The sequence below is a fragment of the Protopterus annectens genome, chromosome 3.part0 (assembly GCF_019279795.1).
Source record: "Protopterus annectens isolate FY-2018-M chromosome 3.part0, PAN1.0, whole genome shotgun sequence".
Lineage (NCBI taxonomy): Eukaryota > Metazoa > Chordata > Ceratodontiformes > Protopteridae > Protopterus > Protopterus annectens.
In genome coordinates, this window is record NC_056731.1 from 17,749,959 (window position 1) to 17,768,594 (window position 18,636).

Below are 18,636 nucleotides of genomic sequence, written 5' to 3' on the forward strand. Positions count from 1 at the left end.
TATACCATAAAGAGTTTGGTCAAGTGACTGTCCAACCGTTCCTGAAGGTTGACTTAAACCTGATAAAAATATATTTTCCCTTGACAGTGTTGATGACATTTGCAACCTGATAAAAGTATTTTTCCCTCTACAGTGTTGGTGACATTTGCATATGTCGAATACTGTTGATAATAACCTTTGATGCAAAATAATGGATAATGAAATAGTTGCTTGTCTACATTCCACATAAATACTGAAGCATTTTGTATGCCATTTGAGACAGACAAAATGTTGATATTTTACATTTAATTCAATCTGTATAAATTGCAAAGTTATTTACTGATATTTTGGTGTACAAATGTTCAAAATTTAGTACACTATGTGGTTTATCACATAGTTTGATAAAGGAGATTTATATGTTGAATGTTGTTGTGTCTTTCAGCTTTTCCCGGTTAGGGGTCGCCACAGCAGAACTCTGGTCCGCTAATGATTGGCAGTAGATTTTTACATGCTGAGTTGCCAGCTCTGACACACAACCTTTAATGAAGGTACACCCATTCACACATGTCTCCACACAGAAGACGCTCTAGCTGAGAATCGATGTTGAATAAAGTATGGAAAATGAAAAGAAATATTGAAGCATCTCATGCTGATTTTTTTCTAACTGAAATAAATCCCCAGTCTGCAGAAATAACTAATAAATGCATGTTCCATTCCCAGTTTTAATGGAATGAACTTTAGTGGAATAGAAATTAACACAATATAGTCAAAGGGGTCTATATCACTTAATCAAAATATGTATTAGTCGAATACGTATTCATCAAACACTTTTGTTGTGTCTTTTGGCTTTTCCCGGTTAGGGGTCGCCAGAGCGGAACTCCGGTCCGCTAATGATTGGTAGTTGATTTTTACGTGCCGAGTTACCAGCCCTGATGCACAACCTTCAATGAAGGTACGTATTCATCAAACACTAAACAGCGAAAATCATTTCAGCAAACCTCAGACTTTTTTCTAGGGTTAGGAACCACTCACCCACTAACATTCTGGAACACACATTGCACTAAATCAAACCCACCCAAGTGGACGGCTTTGCCCCCCACACCTCCCAATGTGGGAGGTTGTGCCTCTCCACCAACTATATATACTAACTCCAAGATCGTTTTACAGTGGGGAAAAGGGCAAAGTTGTGCAGATGGCCAAGTGCTCCCTAACTCTGGGAAACAGTCCAAAGTTCACTGAATGATTTTTGATGTTTAGTGCTCGATGAATACATACTCAATGAATACGTGTTTCAATTAAATGATATAGAACGTAGCCAAATGCAAGTCTAGTTTATCTGCAGCCTCACCATTCAAGGAACTGTCTATTTCAGCCAGGAACTGATAGATAACCTTTGAAGACAGAATTTTAACAGAAATCATATAAAGGGCACATTAAAAATGTTATTACTTCATTGAACAACTTTTCTGGATTCCCTTCAAATCATACATTTCACACTTGAAAGACAGACAGCAGTGTCATTATAAACAGCACCACTAAGTTATTTCATGAATGAAAACAGCTAAAGTTTTCTTTGGAAAAACAGCATAATTATTCATCTTAAAAGAGATAAAAATCATTTTGGCTCTGTTTTCTTTGATATATAAATTAATTCTGAAAATGAAAGAAGCAAGGCTTTTAAGTCTGCCAATGTCATATGACCTTAGAATATTGTGACTTGCTTTTAATAAATAAACCTAACTGTAAGAAACAACAGAATGACAAGCTTCATAAACATAAAGTACTGCACAAAAAAGTCATAGTTTTCCAGGAAGTACAGCAGACACATCATCCTACTGAGTGACAGCACTGAAAACAAAAAATACTGTCTGATTTCATACCATATTAGGCGTGACTAACCAAATTATGGTAAAGTAAACTCTGATTCAGACACAACATCAGGAAATTGGAGAATTCACTTATAATTTCCAGGTAATTATTTTGCATCAGTTTAGTTCCATGAATGTGATTTGAGTACAGCTTTGTCCCCACCTACCCGATGTGTGTGGATGCAGTCAGTACACACCTGCTACTTATATAAAGTAACTGTAACATCACTGTATTTCAGTGTAGGAAGAATACTCCGATATACTACATTTTCCAAGTGAATATATGTTGTCCCATTCACACCCACAGTTCCTCAGTTCCATGACTCACAATACCGGTCCTCAAAAATTCAACAGGCACCACTCTTCTCACCTTAATAGTTTAGCTAAATGGCCCTCAGCATATTTTTTAAAAAAACTGCCCATGTTGTGTTTGAATGAAAAAAAAAAAAAAGAATAAAGAATAAAGAATAATACCTCCTAAAGCAAGAAATAATGTAACTATATAGGCATCAGGCTATGGAGGATGAATTTCCTTCAGGGAACTGGATATCAGGAAGAGGTCTGTTATACAATTTGACATCTATAACAATTGTTTTTATTATTACTATGCAAACTCAGTCTATAATATATGGAATAGGAAGGGGAATATTGGCTTGTACTCATGTATTCATAGTTGATCAAAGCTGGCATATAAGAATAACTAAATGAGATGGAAGTTTATTACACTTCAGGCCTTACTTGCTACTAACAGATAAATTAATTAAACACATAAAACATTAAAAATTAAATAGATAAATAAATTAAACATGGAAATTGCTGAAAATGTAGAAAGAAGCAGAGGCCATGAGTTAACCTAAGCATTTCTGTTGGCTGAATGGTACAGATGGATAAAGTAATGACTCTGGTCCTGATAAACTTGAGAGCAGTGAGTAGCTTGTACACTGGAGAACCTAGAAAGGGAGGGTGAGAGTGAGATGCTGGTGTTGGCTACCCCATCATGGGGAGAACGGATGTAACATCCCTCTGCTAGAGGGGAAGGCATCAAGTGAGTTAGATAGGGAACATTATTTGGTTCCATCATCCATTTTAGTCTTCAACATTTCATGTATGAAGGTATGTAGACATATGAAGAAGACATTGTACGCTTGCATAAAGAAATGAGGGTGAATGTCACCCATGAGTAGAAATGTGAGGGATTAATAGAAACTCCCCAAGCATTGAGTCATAGATGATTCATTTCCAGGAGAAAGGTATATTATTAGTTCCCCAGCCTGATGAAAAATAACACTTTGCCCTTAAACACAGGTGGCCCAATCTGAGAGATAAATCTAGACCCTCAAGTCATTCAGAAAAGGCATGTCTCTTGCTTGGCAGCAGTAGAATGTAAAAAGCACACAGCAGGGGAAGAGACAATCACAATGGCTGCAGGGATGACATCCCTTTCAAGTTGGGTTTGGTCCCCCACTGCCAATCACTGAAATGACACTGTAATAAGGAGCACAGAAAATCTAGACTCGGTGGCTTGGGAAAAGTTAGATGTCAAAGAGAGGTAACGCAAAGCAAGTTAGAGGCAACTGTTTCTGTCTGCCCTTTACTGAGAAATATACCACAGAACGATTTTATAATCAAATGCGTCTTCATTTCCTTTCTCTCTTTGCAGAATTCCTTAGCTTATGCTGCAGTACAATTAAATATTGCTAGGCAATTTAGATTAATACCACTTCTCATCAAATGTCAAGTAGCAATTGTGGGTTAAAGAATTACCTACAGCCCACAGCCCCTGCAGAATGTGCAAATTAGTAAATCCATGCCTAATACAGGGAGGGCCCCTTTCAGTCTCTGCTTCCAGCTCAGTAATTGTAGTTTAAATAATGGATGGCCGGTTTGGGAGTATCCTGGTCTCCAACACTGATTTATGAAATGGTGATTTATAAAGGAGGAAATGGTGTATTATTATTCAGTGTCCTTTGATGCAGTGTGACATATGTGACAGTTCATTCACTCCTAGTGAATCCAAACAAGCACAATCCATTCTCAGAATAAATCTGTTTTATAGCTGAACATGTACAGTATATTCAAGGATGTGTGCAGAGTGGCAGACCCCCTTTTCTAAGGGTATTGTAGAACAATGAGCCAGACCAATTTCAGTCCAATATCATTTACAGATAAGATTAGAAATGTCATGTACCTATATTTACCCATATGTAATGGATGTGACACTGAAGGTATGTATGTTTTGTTTCAATTTAAAATTAATATTTGTTGCAATAGTCATAGAGTAGTTTCACAAAAACATAAAACATGAAAAAGAGGGTCTACTTTCCATAATAACATGTAAAAAAATGACATCCATATACAGTAATGCTCCAGGGCTTGTCTTACATTAATTCAGACAGGCATGACATCAAAACATTTAAAAAAAAATAGAAATATAGCTTTTTGTTAAAACTAACTAAACAATATAGTAAACTGCAGTTATGACTGGAGTAAACATGTTGAATCTTTTTCAGTTTTTATGTTTTGGAACACTTTTCTGAATTTCTTTTTTCCATGACAATGTTAAGAGTAAGGAGTAAATGTGTTTACCGTTTAATGAAATTTTCAAAGAGTATGCGATGTGAATATCCCTGCCTTCGGATCCTGGCAGTTTCCAATATACCTGCATAGCGCAACTGTAGCAAGACTTTTTCTTTATCATATTTGTTTGCATGCCTGTCATTGTTTGGTTTGATGCAGCGAACAAAATGTGGCTGGCCAGCCACCATTTTAGATAACAAGTCCATCAGTGAATACTGAAAACAAAATTAAAAATGCAGTTAATGACTTGTGATTAAAACACATAGCCTTTGTTTTTTATAACTACCTGGCATACTGTGCAAAACTGTTTATTGACATACATATGCTAGCTACTGGGGTATGCTTTGAGAAAAATTATTTATAACATCAAAAAGTGGGAAAGAGTCATGAGGTTAAAAACCAAAACACTGGACCATTAAACAAACATAAAAACACAGGAACTATATGGAAATAAATCTCACCTAATGTTTCTGTTACTGAGTAAGAAAGGGAAAAAAATCTTTTTTTAGCTTATACTTTACTCAGGCCTTTGCCGCACTATAACTGCTTTAGGCTTATTGCAGCCATGTTTTCCTAATTATAGTTCTATTATGGTTATAACAACTTCTTTACAAATCACTGAATGCAACTTCAACTGTCTCAGAGAAACAATTCCTCTTCTCATAAACAGCGAATTGCCTTCACTTTCTTTTCTAGCTGTATCCTTCTTTCTTGTGCTGCTCCTTCTGTGAAAAAAATGCCTTCTTCAGCTTTATCAAGACAGGTTTCCATGTTGTTCATTCTAGCTATCCTTTCTTATTGACTATACAGTTTAAATTCCTTTAGTCTTTCATTGTCTCTTTACTCTGTGCTTATCTCTCCCCCTTCACATTTCTCCTTTAGCAGACCATGCATCATTTTGTACAGCCTCTGTTGTATTTGTGTTTTCTTGAAGGAGACAGCTTGTTAAGTGCTGAAGGTACCTCTGACATTGTCTTGTTATCTATCAGTACTGAGAGAGAGAGAGAGAGAGATTAACTTTCTGTTCTTCTCTGTGAATGGGGCTCATCATGTATCACAAACAACATCCCAGACTGTCTGATTGCTTTTGCATGTTGACTACTGAACTTCAGGTCATCTGGGTCATATTACTGTTTGATTTTTTTTTTTATTATTATCACTCATTTCATGATATAGTCTTTGCATTTATTTAGTCATTCATCTGTTGTAGATTGAACTAAATTATAATTTGTTTAATCTCTCTATCTTTCTCTCTCCCTTTGTTTTTGGTCTCCTTCGACCTCATTGATGCTGTCTTGGCCCCCTGTACCAGACGTCCAAACTGGCTGTACCAGTATTCTCTTAACTTCTCCCAGGACTTGATCTTGTGTTGCTGGGAATGGTTGTTGATGTAAGGGCAAACTGGGGACTTGTCCATCTGTGCTTCCTTCTGGTGTTTTTTTTTCTTTGTAGTTTATATGCTCTACCCACTTTTCTCCTTCCCCAACTCTCATTCTCACAGGTTGTATCTGATGGCGACTCCCCTCTTTGGGCCACCCCCCCCCCCATTAAGTAGTGTCACCAGTGAGTGCCTTCCCCAAGATGGGCACACCCATCCCTCCCTGCCACTCCATCAGTTGCCTGAGCTGCTAATCAAACCTGGGTCAGGTGGGCCATAGTACATAGGGCTTTATCTCTTTACACCACCAAATCAGCGAATGTGTCTATTCTCTTGTACATTTATCTATTCCTTTGTCATTGTAAAGTTGCTTATTTTCCTTTCCATTCAAACTTCTGTACTAATGATATTATAAATATATGTGTGATATGTGCAGAGGAATATCTCCTTCTAATCCCTTTGCAATTCCGTTTAAAAAGATATTGAAGAAGAAAGACTACAGGACCATTTGTAACTTCATTCTTTCCATTATGGTTTCCATACTGTGGTCTATCTAATTAGTTGAACCAAAACATCACTGCAGGAGACGCCATGGGGTTAACTAATTTGCTTTAATATATATTCATGTGACTACTGAACTGTCAGACCTAATACAGAAACACATATTCAGCTAAAACAATTGTCCATTGCATAGTCTAATAAACACAGGCCTCATATAATCACAGACATCAGTACTGCATGAATACAATTAACTTATTTTTCCAAAATAATAAATATTAAGTCAAAATCATGCAGTGCTGCAACCAAATGTGCCAAATCTGACACATATAAAAGCATTCATCCTCCAAATAGCAGGATGTCATCAAATAACAAACTAAACATGGCATTGTTTAAATACTTAAAATGTATCATATGACATAATACAAATGAAGAAATATAAAAATACACAACTCTTTTTGATTTCTTAGTTTAGAGTTTGCACACCTACATTGTGTATTAGCATTATTTTTTGTTTTCTGATTTGTTTTATTGCATTTTGTCTTATTTTATATTTAATGCCTTGATAGGGCCAATTGGCAAGCATTTGTGCTGCATACTTTGACTGCAAAAAAAAGCCTCTATCTGAATTTGGGCGCGAGCTGAGAAGTAGCATTTTTAATTATTAAATAATGAAGTCATTAAAGCCCACTGATACCTCCAGGCATTTTTTGTAGTTATATGTTATTGATGTCTGTGGGCATCTAATATTGCCTATTCATATTTACATTAATAATTCGAAAAGCAGCCTGCTTACAAATACTGAAGAGTTCATCTTAAAAGTTACATGATGGACAATGCAACTAAATTGATACTTGGCCTCTGAGTTGTGGCAGTAGAGTTATTACTTGTTGTTCATATAATATTTATCTGTATTGCCATATTCCATACTTCTCTAAATATCTCAATAACCATGTGACACAGACAGGCGTGTTTAGCATCATATGAAAGTGCTCAGCTGGCTGACAAAATGCTGCTGATATTATGTGTGCAACTTGAGTGGTTGCTAATATATTGTAAGCTGTTTTCAAAATTTTGCAAATTTAATAGTTACTGTGGCTTATAAAATAAGCTTTAATGCCTAGAACTTATAGCATATTACCACTATAAAAAATAGTTTTTGCCATTTTACCAAATTAGCATTTACATTTCTTTACTACACCCTATGATTCCACCAATATGAGCATTTGCTTGAAATCTGAGGACGTAATTTCCTTTTAACAAAAAACAGACATTCCAATCAGTGGAAGTTACAGTACAAACTTCCAGAACTCCATCGGTGGGAATGTCAGATCCATATAATATTTAACCTTTTTTTCACGGCCAAGCTTAGGCTGCTCTTGGACTATTTGAGACTTCTTGGCTCATAGTATACATACTTACTTTGTTTTGTCTTTTGTTGTTTTACTGGAGTTTGCTTTACTTTGAATTATTTTAATTTGTCTTTTTCTTGTACTTTTAAAAATACTTGATTAGGACTAGATGGCAAATATTTGTATAACACTTTCTGCCTGCAAAATGATTAACTCTGTCTGAATTGTGGGTGGAGATGAGAAATAGCATTTTTATTTAAATGGAGCAGAGCAAGTTTATTCTGTGAAACCTGTCATGTAAAGCTGCTGTATGACTGTTCTGGATTTTTTTCACCACTGTGCCTACCCTGTTCCTGTTGTGTTTTTAAAGCAATCTGGTGGCTTTTTACTGGCCCATCCCCTATATAAATTTGATGTTAGAAGCCCCTGACAGTATTATCATAGCTACGTGTACTATTCAGCTGAACATCAGATTGAGAAGGCCCTCTCCATGTATTGATATCCTCCCCTTGATAAAACATCAGTTACCCTCCTCCTTATATCTTTCCTCCCAGCAAGTACACACTGCAGTACCTACATTATTACTTCCTTTTCCAGCTTAGTTTTAAAATTCATCATTTGGGATGAGACTACAGGTGACTGGAAGACTTATGAAGTTTTTTTCAGGAACCAGCTGCAGATTAGTGCTGCTGTTTTGATCCTGGTGAGAACAGAAGTATAAGCAAAATGATTCCTATCCTTACTAAAGACTATTGATGGCTGGAGAGTCTTTGACCCTCTTCCCAGGAGCCTGTTACAGAAGGTCCTTGATTCCTAGCCATCTTTGAAGTGTGTGTGTGTGTGTGTATGTGTGTGTGTGTGTGTGTGTGTGTGTGTGTGTGTGTGTGTGTGTGTACTTCTCTGATTGATTTTGTACCTTGCGATCTCAAAGATTAATGCCATTTTTGCAAGAAACTTTTCAGTTTAAACTTTGTACCATTATGGAGCTCTATAATCTATTGTGCTAAGATGCTGAACAATGTACCTGATTTATCTACCAAAAGAAGACTAAAGGAAGGCTACTGAGCATTAGAGAGTCTGTGACCTGCTTCTATGGAAACATCTTGGGGTTAGTGTTACTGTTTTGCTCCTGCTGAGAGAAACAGCAGAGAGACACTGATTCCTAGCTGCATGGAGCTGCTGGAGACCAGTGTTAACAGCTGACAGGTAGCAGTCAGCTGGTGAATCACTGTTCAGTTTTGGTCTCATGTTATTGTATTCCTGTGGTACTTTATCATTTATTTATTCAGTTGTTTATTTATTTAGTTATTCAATTGGAAAATGGAGTAGAGCACTGATCCAAGTGGACCCACTTCAGTCTCAGCCTGGGGAAAGAAAAAAATTTTACAGTAAGCTTGTAAATTAAGAGTCAATATTACAATAAAGATAACATTAAGAGAAGGAGAGTCATAATATAGTACTGCAAAATATCGGAGATACTTGGATGGGGATTGTGATGTCCCTCCTCTGGGCCAGTGTTCAAGAAGCCTCAGTCCTCATCACTGACACCAGTGGGGAATGTTCACTGTGAGAAAAATACCAGTGCATGTTTCACAATGGTTATGTCAGAGGCTGTATCTCTCTTGGCAGTGGCTTGTTTTTCATCCACTAAGATAGGATACAAACTCCTGTGATAGTTTGGTACCCCTGTTTTCTCCAGACAGCTTACCACTGGCATGCTGTTTTTCTCACTTGATGGCTCCATCACCTTTTGTTCCACACCTTGCTTCAGTCTAAAGCAATGAGTAAAAATGTCACACAGAATAAAACAATCAGTAAAAACCAAAAGAAAAATCTAGCAAGGCTAGACTTTCCATTGTGTGATTCCTTAAACCTCTTGTATTAGAGGCAGCATGGGATATATGCAAATGACCCTTTAAGGACATCAGGTGTTTCAGCTATATGGCAATTCTGAATGCCTGTGACTATTTTCTTTTTAAGTCTATTTATGGACAAATTCAGGCCAATAAAGCCAAACCCCACTAGTTGTAGACATGCATGTTTCAGCCTTCTTATGGCATCATCAGCACAGCACATTCCACTTATGCTGTGCGGATGATGCCATAAGAAGGCTATTTAAATATTTATGGCGTAAACTGAGTCATTTAATGTCATTATATTTTTCTTAAGGTTAGCTGGGCTAAGCTTAACCCCTTCCCTTCCAGTATCCTCTGTTAAAATATATACATTTAATCAGTTACAACAATACAGTCTGACAAACATGTATATTTCTTTTCTGTCCAGCAGGACCCACTGTTGATACATTTTTAACACAGGCAACTTTACGAATACATTTTTAACATAAGCATCTGCACAAATCAGTTTGATATTCAAATGACATATAATTCTTTACAATACTCCAGCTAGCTATGCTGGCATATGCTAGACATAAACTGCCCTACTCCCCCTGGCACAGCTAGGACTACATCATGTTAGCACAGGGATAATTAGAGTTAGGACAGGAGATGAAAGGAGGTGAAGAAGGACTAATAAAGAGAAGAAGGGAACTTATTTTTGGAGTAGTGAGTAGGAGGGTTACAATAAGAAGTAAAGGGATAGCAGAAAAAAAGGCTATATACAATATTTACAATAGTGTACAATATTCCAAGTAGATACTGTATAGAAAAGAGAGCAGTGGTATAAAGGAGAGGGGAGTGAGATTAGCCAGATGGAGACAAAAGGTGTATGGAGTAAGGGATTAGGTGATGTCATCAGTGGAAAAGCATTTGCATTTTGTTTGTGACTTGAAAAGCTCTTTAAGCTGTGCGTGGAACATAGGGTAAGTAGATAGGTTAAGTAGTTCATAAAACATCTGATTATTCAGTGGTTCCTGTAAAAATATGTTCATAGCCTGCATTTTCCTGTTTTGTTACCTACCTGCTTGCACTAGGTACAATGAGGCATTGTAGCAATTGCCTCATGTTTCCTGGTAATCATTTTCTTTTATCTTACACTGATACATATTTGAGAGGAGCAAAAGCTTACTCATTCTAGGGACTATCATCTCACATACCACATACGTCAGTAAACAGCTTATCTCCGCATCACAGTCACACAACACCAGATCCACTAATGATAAAGTTATTTTGGAATCGCTACCTAACCATTTTAGGCACTGCTTAGACAAACACAAGCTACTTAGTAGTACCACTTGCACACCTATTCCTTATCCTGTACCTTCACTCACACCTAAGAGGATTCATCCACACTCCAAGATCATACACATAATGGCAATGTACTAGTAACAGGCAATTCCATAGTCAGACGTACTGATGTTCCCCATGAATAATGGCAATGTACCAGTAATAGGCAAATCCACAGTCAGACAAATCGATGTTCTCCACACATAATGGCAATGTACCAGTAGTAGACAAATCCATAGTCAGACATACTGATGTTCTTCTTCCCAGACTAAGCAAAGACATGGTCACAGTCAGTTGTGCTTTTGACATTATCATGACATGACTAGAGTCCTCAGGGCACTTCAACCCTACTATGAGTATTACCCGGTAGTTTCTCACATTAGGTGAATCTTAAATTCTCCTCCCCAGGAAATTTGCACAGAGACATGTTTGAGCTTTACATACATATGATTCAGGCAGAAAGAGTACTTATTCTGAACAGTATAAGTTGCATCTTGCCATTTTCAAGAATGGTGTCACAACTCTAAAACAAAATAATTGACTTCAACAATTGTATAACTGGTGCCATCTCAGTTAAATACAATATATGTCAACACAGAAGGCAATGATCAGTGGATCTGCATGCATCTTTCTCCTCAAGTCTTTGGCACATAGACCAAGACTTTTTTCAGAACACTACAGGCCCTTTTTCAGGCAAAGTCCATTTTTTGGTTATTTCAGCCTTGGAAATTCCTGTCTGGTTTAAACTAAGGAAGCTCTATTAAGTGTTAGATGTCTAAATAAAAAACCCTTCCCAATCTTGAAACTTTCGTGACACTCACACATATACACATATGCAGTATGCATCCTGCTGAATCTCTCAGCTGCATAAATACCATATTGCAAAAATTTCAGGGGAGAGCACATCATTAATCAAAATAAGCCTCTTCCCCACAATGCTTCTTTAGTTTGCATCAGACCATAGACCATAAAAACAACTCACTGCAATGATGTACCTCATTGGGTAGAGCACTGTGGTATGGTTGTCTCTCTATCAGAAGCGGTTACTGTGAGGAGTAAAATGGGCCTTGCACCATACCTCTCAACTGTCCAGTTTTTCACAGAATGTCCAGACTTTTGACTTGTATTTCTGGTCTGATTCTCCAAGAATTGTGGTTTTCTGCCAAATCATTCATGATTAAATTCAGAAAATAATGACAGAAACTTGAGTTTTAGACTTCATATCCTTTATAAAATTTGTGCTAATGCAAAACCTCTTATTCTATCAACTTTATAAGTTAGTAAGAACAATACTTAAAAATTGTCCCTATTTTGGGGCATTTGCTCCCCCATTATTTATGGCTTTGTCCCAATTATTTCTCTAAGAGGTTGAGAGGTATGCTTTCCTCACATGGTAACCTTTCTGAATCTTGGTCCAAATCTATTTAAAAATGCATTTTTTCTTCATGCTTTATTAGATCGCTATAGTTAATTACTCTGGATTATGAAACACTATTGCCCACATGACCTTGCTGTTGGCTTAATTTAGGCTGATCTGTTTCTGGGTTTTTGTCACCCTTGAGCTACCCATCAGTATCATATTTCTAGAGACTTAGTGCTATATTCTGTAGGCCTCTGCCAGTAGGGTAAACTGAAGTACCTTTGGCTCAAATATCCATTTTAGGAGGTTACTTTTCCATCTTTATTTACCCTTAAATTGCCTTCCTGACCACTTGGGCTATCTCACTCCTCCAGGTGACTATACCCTCTTGGCATAGAGATCTGATTTAGTTGACTTTTCCTTTTCACATTTCTTTCTAGCTCACTTCCATATTATTCCTGGCAGTATTGTTTTCTGCAGCTTACCAAAAATGCACTACATCAGTATATTTTTAGCATTTTCTGATCTTCCTAGTTGACAGGCACACAAATTTCAGCACCCTTTTTTAGGCTTTAGACACCTGGGGTCTGATTCCTAAAGAGTTGCTCTCAGTGTAAGTCTGCCCTGATTCTGAAAGACTTGTTATTATTATAAATGACTTACTATAGTGTAAGGCCTATCTATAAACAGGCTTGCACCATAGGCCAAATTCCAAAAGATCTGCTGTCAGTGTAAGTGATCACTTACATTGAGATTGAGTCTTTTGGAATCATGCCTTTGTCTCTTTTTCCATTTACTTCTTGGTATCGATACTTCCTTGATAGGCCACTTTGAAATTATAACACCTAGACAGACATTGGTCACATCTTGTTTTTCTTCCATTTCCCCCCACTTTTGGTTCCTTACTTTCTTTCTTAATTTTTTTTTCTAATGTTAGCTTTTTGAGAGTAACACCTTATATCTATTTAAGGTTATTCATATAGTACCTACATTTCATATTTTCCTGTTTAAAAACAGTAATTTTTAATTGTTTGCATCTCAGAGTGACTACCTCCCATTTGGACCACCTTATTTTTCCATTGTGAGACTAACCTTTGTTCTGCATTGACTGCTGAATTTTCTGACTGGTTCTGTCCTCTTGATGTTTTACAAGATATGCCTGTGCATGCTGGCTTTGTGTTATTCCATATGCTACAGTAATATCTAGATGGTGTGCTTCCCTATGCTTATAAACCCTCCAATTTTGATTTCTGATCTACTAGCTTCCACGGGAACACCTTTCTGAGTTTTTGTTTTGGCCCTGATTTATGTGAAGCTAATGCAAAGCTCTTTTCCTCACAATAGTGTTACTTTGACAGATGCTAAGTTTCTTTCCACTTTAAAAGATTTGGATCTCCCATCTGAATCTTCTCTAGTTTTTTTTTTTCTCTCCTGACTATATACTTTCAGTAGTATGGCTTTACATGTTTAAGAATGCAGCTGTGATTAGGTTTACAGGTTCAGAGGTTCATAGGTAAGTACTAGGCTATCTGCCCGAGGGCATCTATTAGCCTAGCCAGAATGTATTTGCTTTCGCCACCCCCTTAGATTAGTTCCCTGTGCCTCTGTCTAGAAGAGCCACTGCAGTGATCTCTGGGGTAAATTTTCTTTTTCCCATCCACTCGTTAAGGTTTCTCTTGAAGAGTGTTAGTGAGGGGCTCTGCCTAATGTAGATTGGAATCCTTTTCCAAAGCATGTGGAGTCTCTGGTTCAGGAATCTATCCGTCCAGCACATCCTATTTATCGTTGTGGTGAGGTTTAGATCCCTAGAGCGTGTGGCTCTCGGGAATTTTTTTTTTTTTATTTAGGTGGAGCATGCCCATCAATTCTGGGTTGGACATGGCCTTGTATGTCAGGCAGAGATCACCTCTGAGTAAGCAGTATGCAACTGAGTACAGCTGGAGTTTCTTCAGTCAGGCTGCATAGGGCATCTGTTTGAGGCCAGTAATTCTCTTGGTGAGGTATTTCTGTGGTCTTTCCAGCTGTTGCAGGTGTCTTGTATGGTACATCCCAAATGGGCCGTTGTACTCTATGATGGGTCTGATGAGCGAAGAGTAGAGGGGCACAATAACCTCTTTTGTTCTAGATGTGAACCCTTTTGTGATGAGGTGGGCAATATGATTATCAAAGGAGAGATTACTATCTACTTGGGTCTCCAGATCCCTTATTACATTTTCTGTATTTAGGGGACTACCACGTATGTGGCAGTTCACGGGTACTTTGTTTTTTCCAAAGGGGATGACTATGCACTTTTTGGCATTTAGTTTGAGGCCATGATTTTGACATCAGGTATCCGTCTCAGTGAGACCCTTCTGGTGGATGTCTGTATCAGATGGAGAGTCAATTATGGCCCCCAGTTTGCTGTCATCTGCAAACTTGGTCAGCCATAGTCCTCCTGTGCTTGCCTGTACCTCTGAGAAGTATATACCGAACAGGAGGGGTCCCAGGACTGAGCCCTGGGGGACGCTACTTGTAACCAGTTTAGAGTTAGACCTAGAGCCTGCAACTCTCACCATGTGGGTTCTATCCATGAGCCAACTGGCAACCCATCTCGTGATGTAGGGGTTTATGTTCAGGCTGGTAAGCTTGTTAATACCAGAATGGGGAATGGTGTCGAAAGCCTTTGTGAGGTCTAGGTAGGCTGTGTGGACCTCCTTTCCCTCATCTAAAGTCTTGGTAACTGTCTCAAAGAAGTTCACCAGGTTTAGGTGGCATAATCTGCCCTTAACAAAGCCAAACTGGGTAGGGTCCAATGTTTGGAGGTTCCCAATGTCTCTGTTAATGAGTTCCATAATGATGTGCTCCATAGCCTTGCAGGCCAGGCTAGTCAGGCTTATAGGGTGATAATTCCCATGGTCCATTGTGGCTCCACCTTTGTGGAGCGGGATAACTGTTGCTATGCGCCGCTCTATGGGTATGTAGCCTGTAGAGAGGCTGAGTTTGAACAGTGTGTTTAGGTGAGGGGTTAGTTCATTTTGGAGCTTGTGTAAGACACAGTCTGGGACACCACCCGATCTCATTGAAGCTGTTTTTGGCTTTGGATAGGGCTGTTTTAACCTGTGTGTCAGTGATTGCCAGGGCTCTACATTCTTCTGGTATGGGTATGGGCCCTTTGGGGGGAGAAAGGGGGGTGAATTTTGCACTAAACCTGTCTGCCAGAATGTTGTCAATATCTGTCAGTTCAGTGTATTTTGTACCATTCTGCACTAACTCAGAGCAGGTCTGAGAGTTTCCACTTAGGTTCTTGACATAGATAAAGAACCCTTTGTGGTTATCTTTGGAGTCATTGGCAAGTTTTCTTTCGAAGCTTGCCTTGGATAATTTTATGAGGGATCATAGTTTCTTGCTGATACTGATCAGGGATGTCTTCCCTTCTTGGGATTTTACTCTTTTTTGTACTAGTTTCCTCCTTCTGTTGTATAGCTTGTTTATGGCAGGAGTCCACCAGACTGGTTTCCTTTTCTTGGAGGAGTAAGTCTTGGTTTTGCTTGGGATAGCACGAGCCATGCATTCTTGCACGTGCTCATAGAGTGCCTTTGTAAGGGATTCAGCAGCTTGGCAGCATTGTCCTTTAGCATGGGGGCTGTGAACCTTTCCACCTCAGACTTAAATAACATAAAGTTTGCTTTTGAAATGTTTTTCACAGTGGTTTCCTTGATTGGGGGTGGGGGTGGAATGTGGATATCCAGAGTGATTAGTCTATGGTCTGATCTAACCAGTGAGGGGTTGACCTCCGGTGTGGAACACCGGTCGCCCATGTTGGTGATGACCAGGTCCAATGTGTTGTCACCTCTGGTGGGGGTCTTGACCAATTGATTCAGGGAGTTTGAGTTTATATATTCTAGGAAGCGTTGAGCAAGGGAGTTAGTACTTGAGTAGTTCTCCCATTTAATGTTTGAGTAATTGAAATCACCCAATATTAGAGCATTTAGTAATACCTTCATATTTGCCAGTGTCTCCAGAAACGCGGAATGGGGGTCCTGGGTCATGGTGGGTGATCTGTAGCAAGCTACAATTTGAATTGCAGTTTTTCCCGTTGTTAGTTGCAAGTGGATGATCTCTGAGGTATCAAGCTGCACCACTAACCTGGAGGTGTGGGTATCCTTGATGAATATGGATACACTTCTGCATTTTGTGTTTCGGTCTGGGTTCTGTGGCCGAAAAGTATGGTATCAGTTATAGCCTGGTAGTGCTGGGGTGCTCTCTGGAGCCTTAAACCAGGTTTCTGTTACTGTACAGATATCGATGTTCTCCATACTGAGGAGTGCCTCGAGTGCATGCATTTTGAGGTTTAGACTTCTGGCATTGAGTATCATTACCCTCAGTTTTTGGTTAATTGTGCTATTTACGGTGGTAGGTTTGTCTTTTGAGCCTTGCCTAAAAAAGACATTATGGGGGTGGCAAAAGCCTTGGCCAGTATTCGAAAGCCTAAGGGTGACAGGTGCAAGCCATCTCTTGTGAAGCAACGTGACTTGTCTAGTATGTCTTCCCAGGTGGACAAATACTGGATCCCCTTTGAATGACACCAGAAACTTAGCCAATTGTTGAAATTTATCATTTTTCTTTATACTGTGGCATCATTCTTGGTGAAGGTAGGATGCTACTCATGGTCAGGGTCATACCGGACTGGGCTACGTGATCAGATAGCTCTTCCATGTCTCTTTTCATGTAGTCCAGGGAGGTACGTTTCAGGTCATTCACACCAACATGGACAATGACAGAGTTGTATTTGTACTTGTTTTGGAGTGTCCTGAGTGCTTGTGTTATGTGGCGGATCCTGGCGCCCGACAGGCAGCTAACAGTAACCTTCTGCTTGTCCAGCCTAGTTATTGGGACATTAGTGTGCCTGACTATAGAGTCGCCTATTACTAGTGTGTTGGGTATGTTATTTTGCATTAAGGGCTGTGATTGTGTGGCACACTGATTATGTGAAGTATGTGTTTCATGGTTTGTGGTGGGGTGTGGAGGTTGCTTGGATGTCTGCTTGGAGGTCTCTGTTGCTTTTGCAGATTTTTAATTAGACCCTCCGAGTATGTTTTCATGTATTTATGTGTGTTATTTGCTGGTGTTGGTTTAATAGGTCTATGTGAGACTGGCGGTGTGTTGCAAGTATTTCCCTTCTCCTCTTGACAGTCAGTTACAGTCTTGGGTTGAGAGAGCTTTACCTCCAGCTTGGCTGTATAATTGCATCTCTCGCATATATTAGTGTTTGGTTGACTAACATCTTCATAGTGAAGTGATCAGGCTGTCCCTTTCTTCTAGATTTTTTACTTTTTGGAGATGTTTAGCTCAGCATCGGCATCTGGCCATGATCTTTCATAAGCTTACCTCTGCCACCCATAAGTCCAGGTAACTCCATAAGCTGTTTGTCATTATATGTACTTCTCTAAGTGCTGGCCTTGTTTGACAATGCCTTTTTGAGCTGAGGTCTCTGCACCTTCATGTATCGCTTGTTTAATTTTAGTTTCAAGTACTCAGATTTTCCCATATCCTCAGCTCTCCTCCACCTCACCGTTTCCTCTATTGATCTATATTTTTCTCTCCCCTCCTATCCTCTGCCTTCCTGAGAATGACAAGATGTAAATTGACAGTTCTCTAGTAAGCAAAACAATTACATTGAGACTCATACTTTTGTACAATAGCAGAGAAGGGCATATTTCACATTAAGGTGTGTTCAGTGACTAGGGGGTTCTAAAGGACTTCAGAATGTCCGTGAATACCACTGTATTTTATATAACTGTTACCAAGGATCTGTACACATGCAAAGGGATACATGTACCTCTAAACAAAGATCACAATTGTGCTGACACTGATAAAAATGTTGATTGTGTGGATGACAAACATTCTTCGTGTCCCTGATTATACTACTGATGTCATGTGACTTTCTAAAACTCTAGGTTCACTGAAGTTGTGAAAATATCAATGGCATTCTGTTTTTCTGTCTGAAACATTCCATTCACACCTGAACGTAGTACATTTATGTTTTACACAGACTAAGTAAATACTAAAAGTAAAAAATATTGCAGAAAAAGTATGTTGACTTGTTTATCAGAGCATTTTGAGCAATATTCTGTAAAGCAGAGTACAATTAGGAGATGTTGCCTTCTAAAATTATATCCTAAAGACAAACTGGACTGCAGGGTTCTACACATTTTGAAGGAATGCCTTTAGTAAATATTATAAATCTTACTCTAAAATAGGATGCTACTGTCTGAGTTCTCATGTTTGTCGTCTCTCTTGGATGATGGCCAGTTTCTGCATTTTCACCCTGTGATTGGCAGAGAAGACAATTTTAGTTCAGTTTATTGCCTCTGTACTTTGTAATTTATATCTGGATATTTTTTTTTAATTTAAAAATACATAGGTACAGACTAAAAAACAGCATAGTTAAATATATAAACAT

The 18,636-nt window shown here is 38.6% G+C and overlaps 1 protein-coding gene across 1 annotated transcript in view; it reads right to left on the bottom strand.

Moving 5' to 3' along the window:
- MYO3A (myosin IIIA) overlaps positions 1-18,636 on the bottom strand; it is a 2,697,794-nt gene that overhangs the window by 474,267 nt on the left and 2,204,891 nt on the right. The window contains exons 24-25 of the mRNA XM_044064554.1: positions 18,424-18,501; positions 4,434-4,639 (exon numbers count right to left, since the gene is read on the bottom strand). Coding sequence (XP_043920489.1) covers positions 4,434-4,639; positions 18,424-18,501 — 284 coding nt within the window. The remainder of the gene's footprint in view (positions 1-4,433; positions 4,640-18,423; positions 18,502-18,636) is intronic.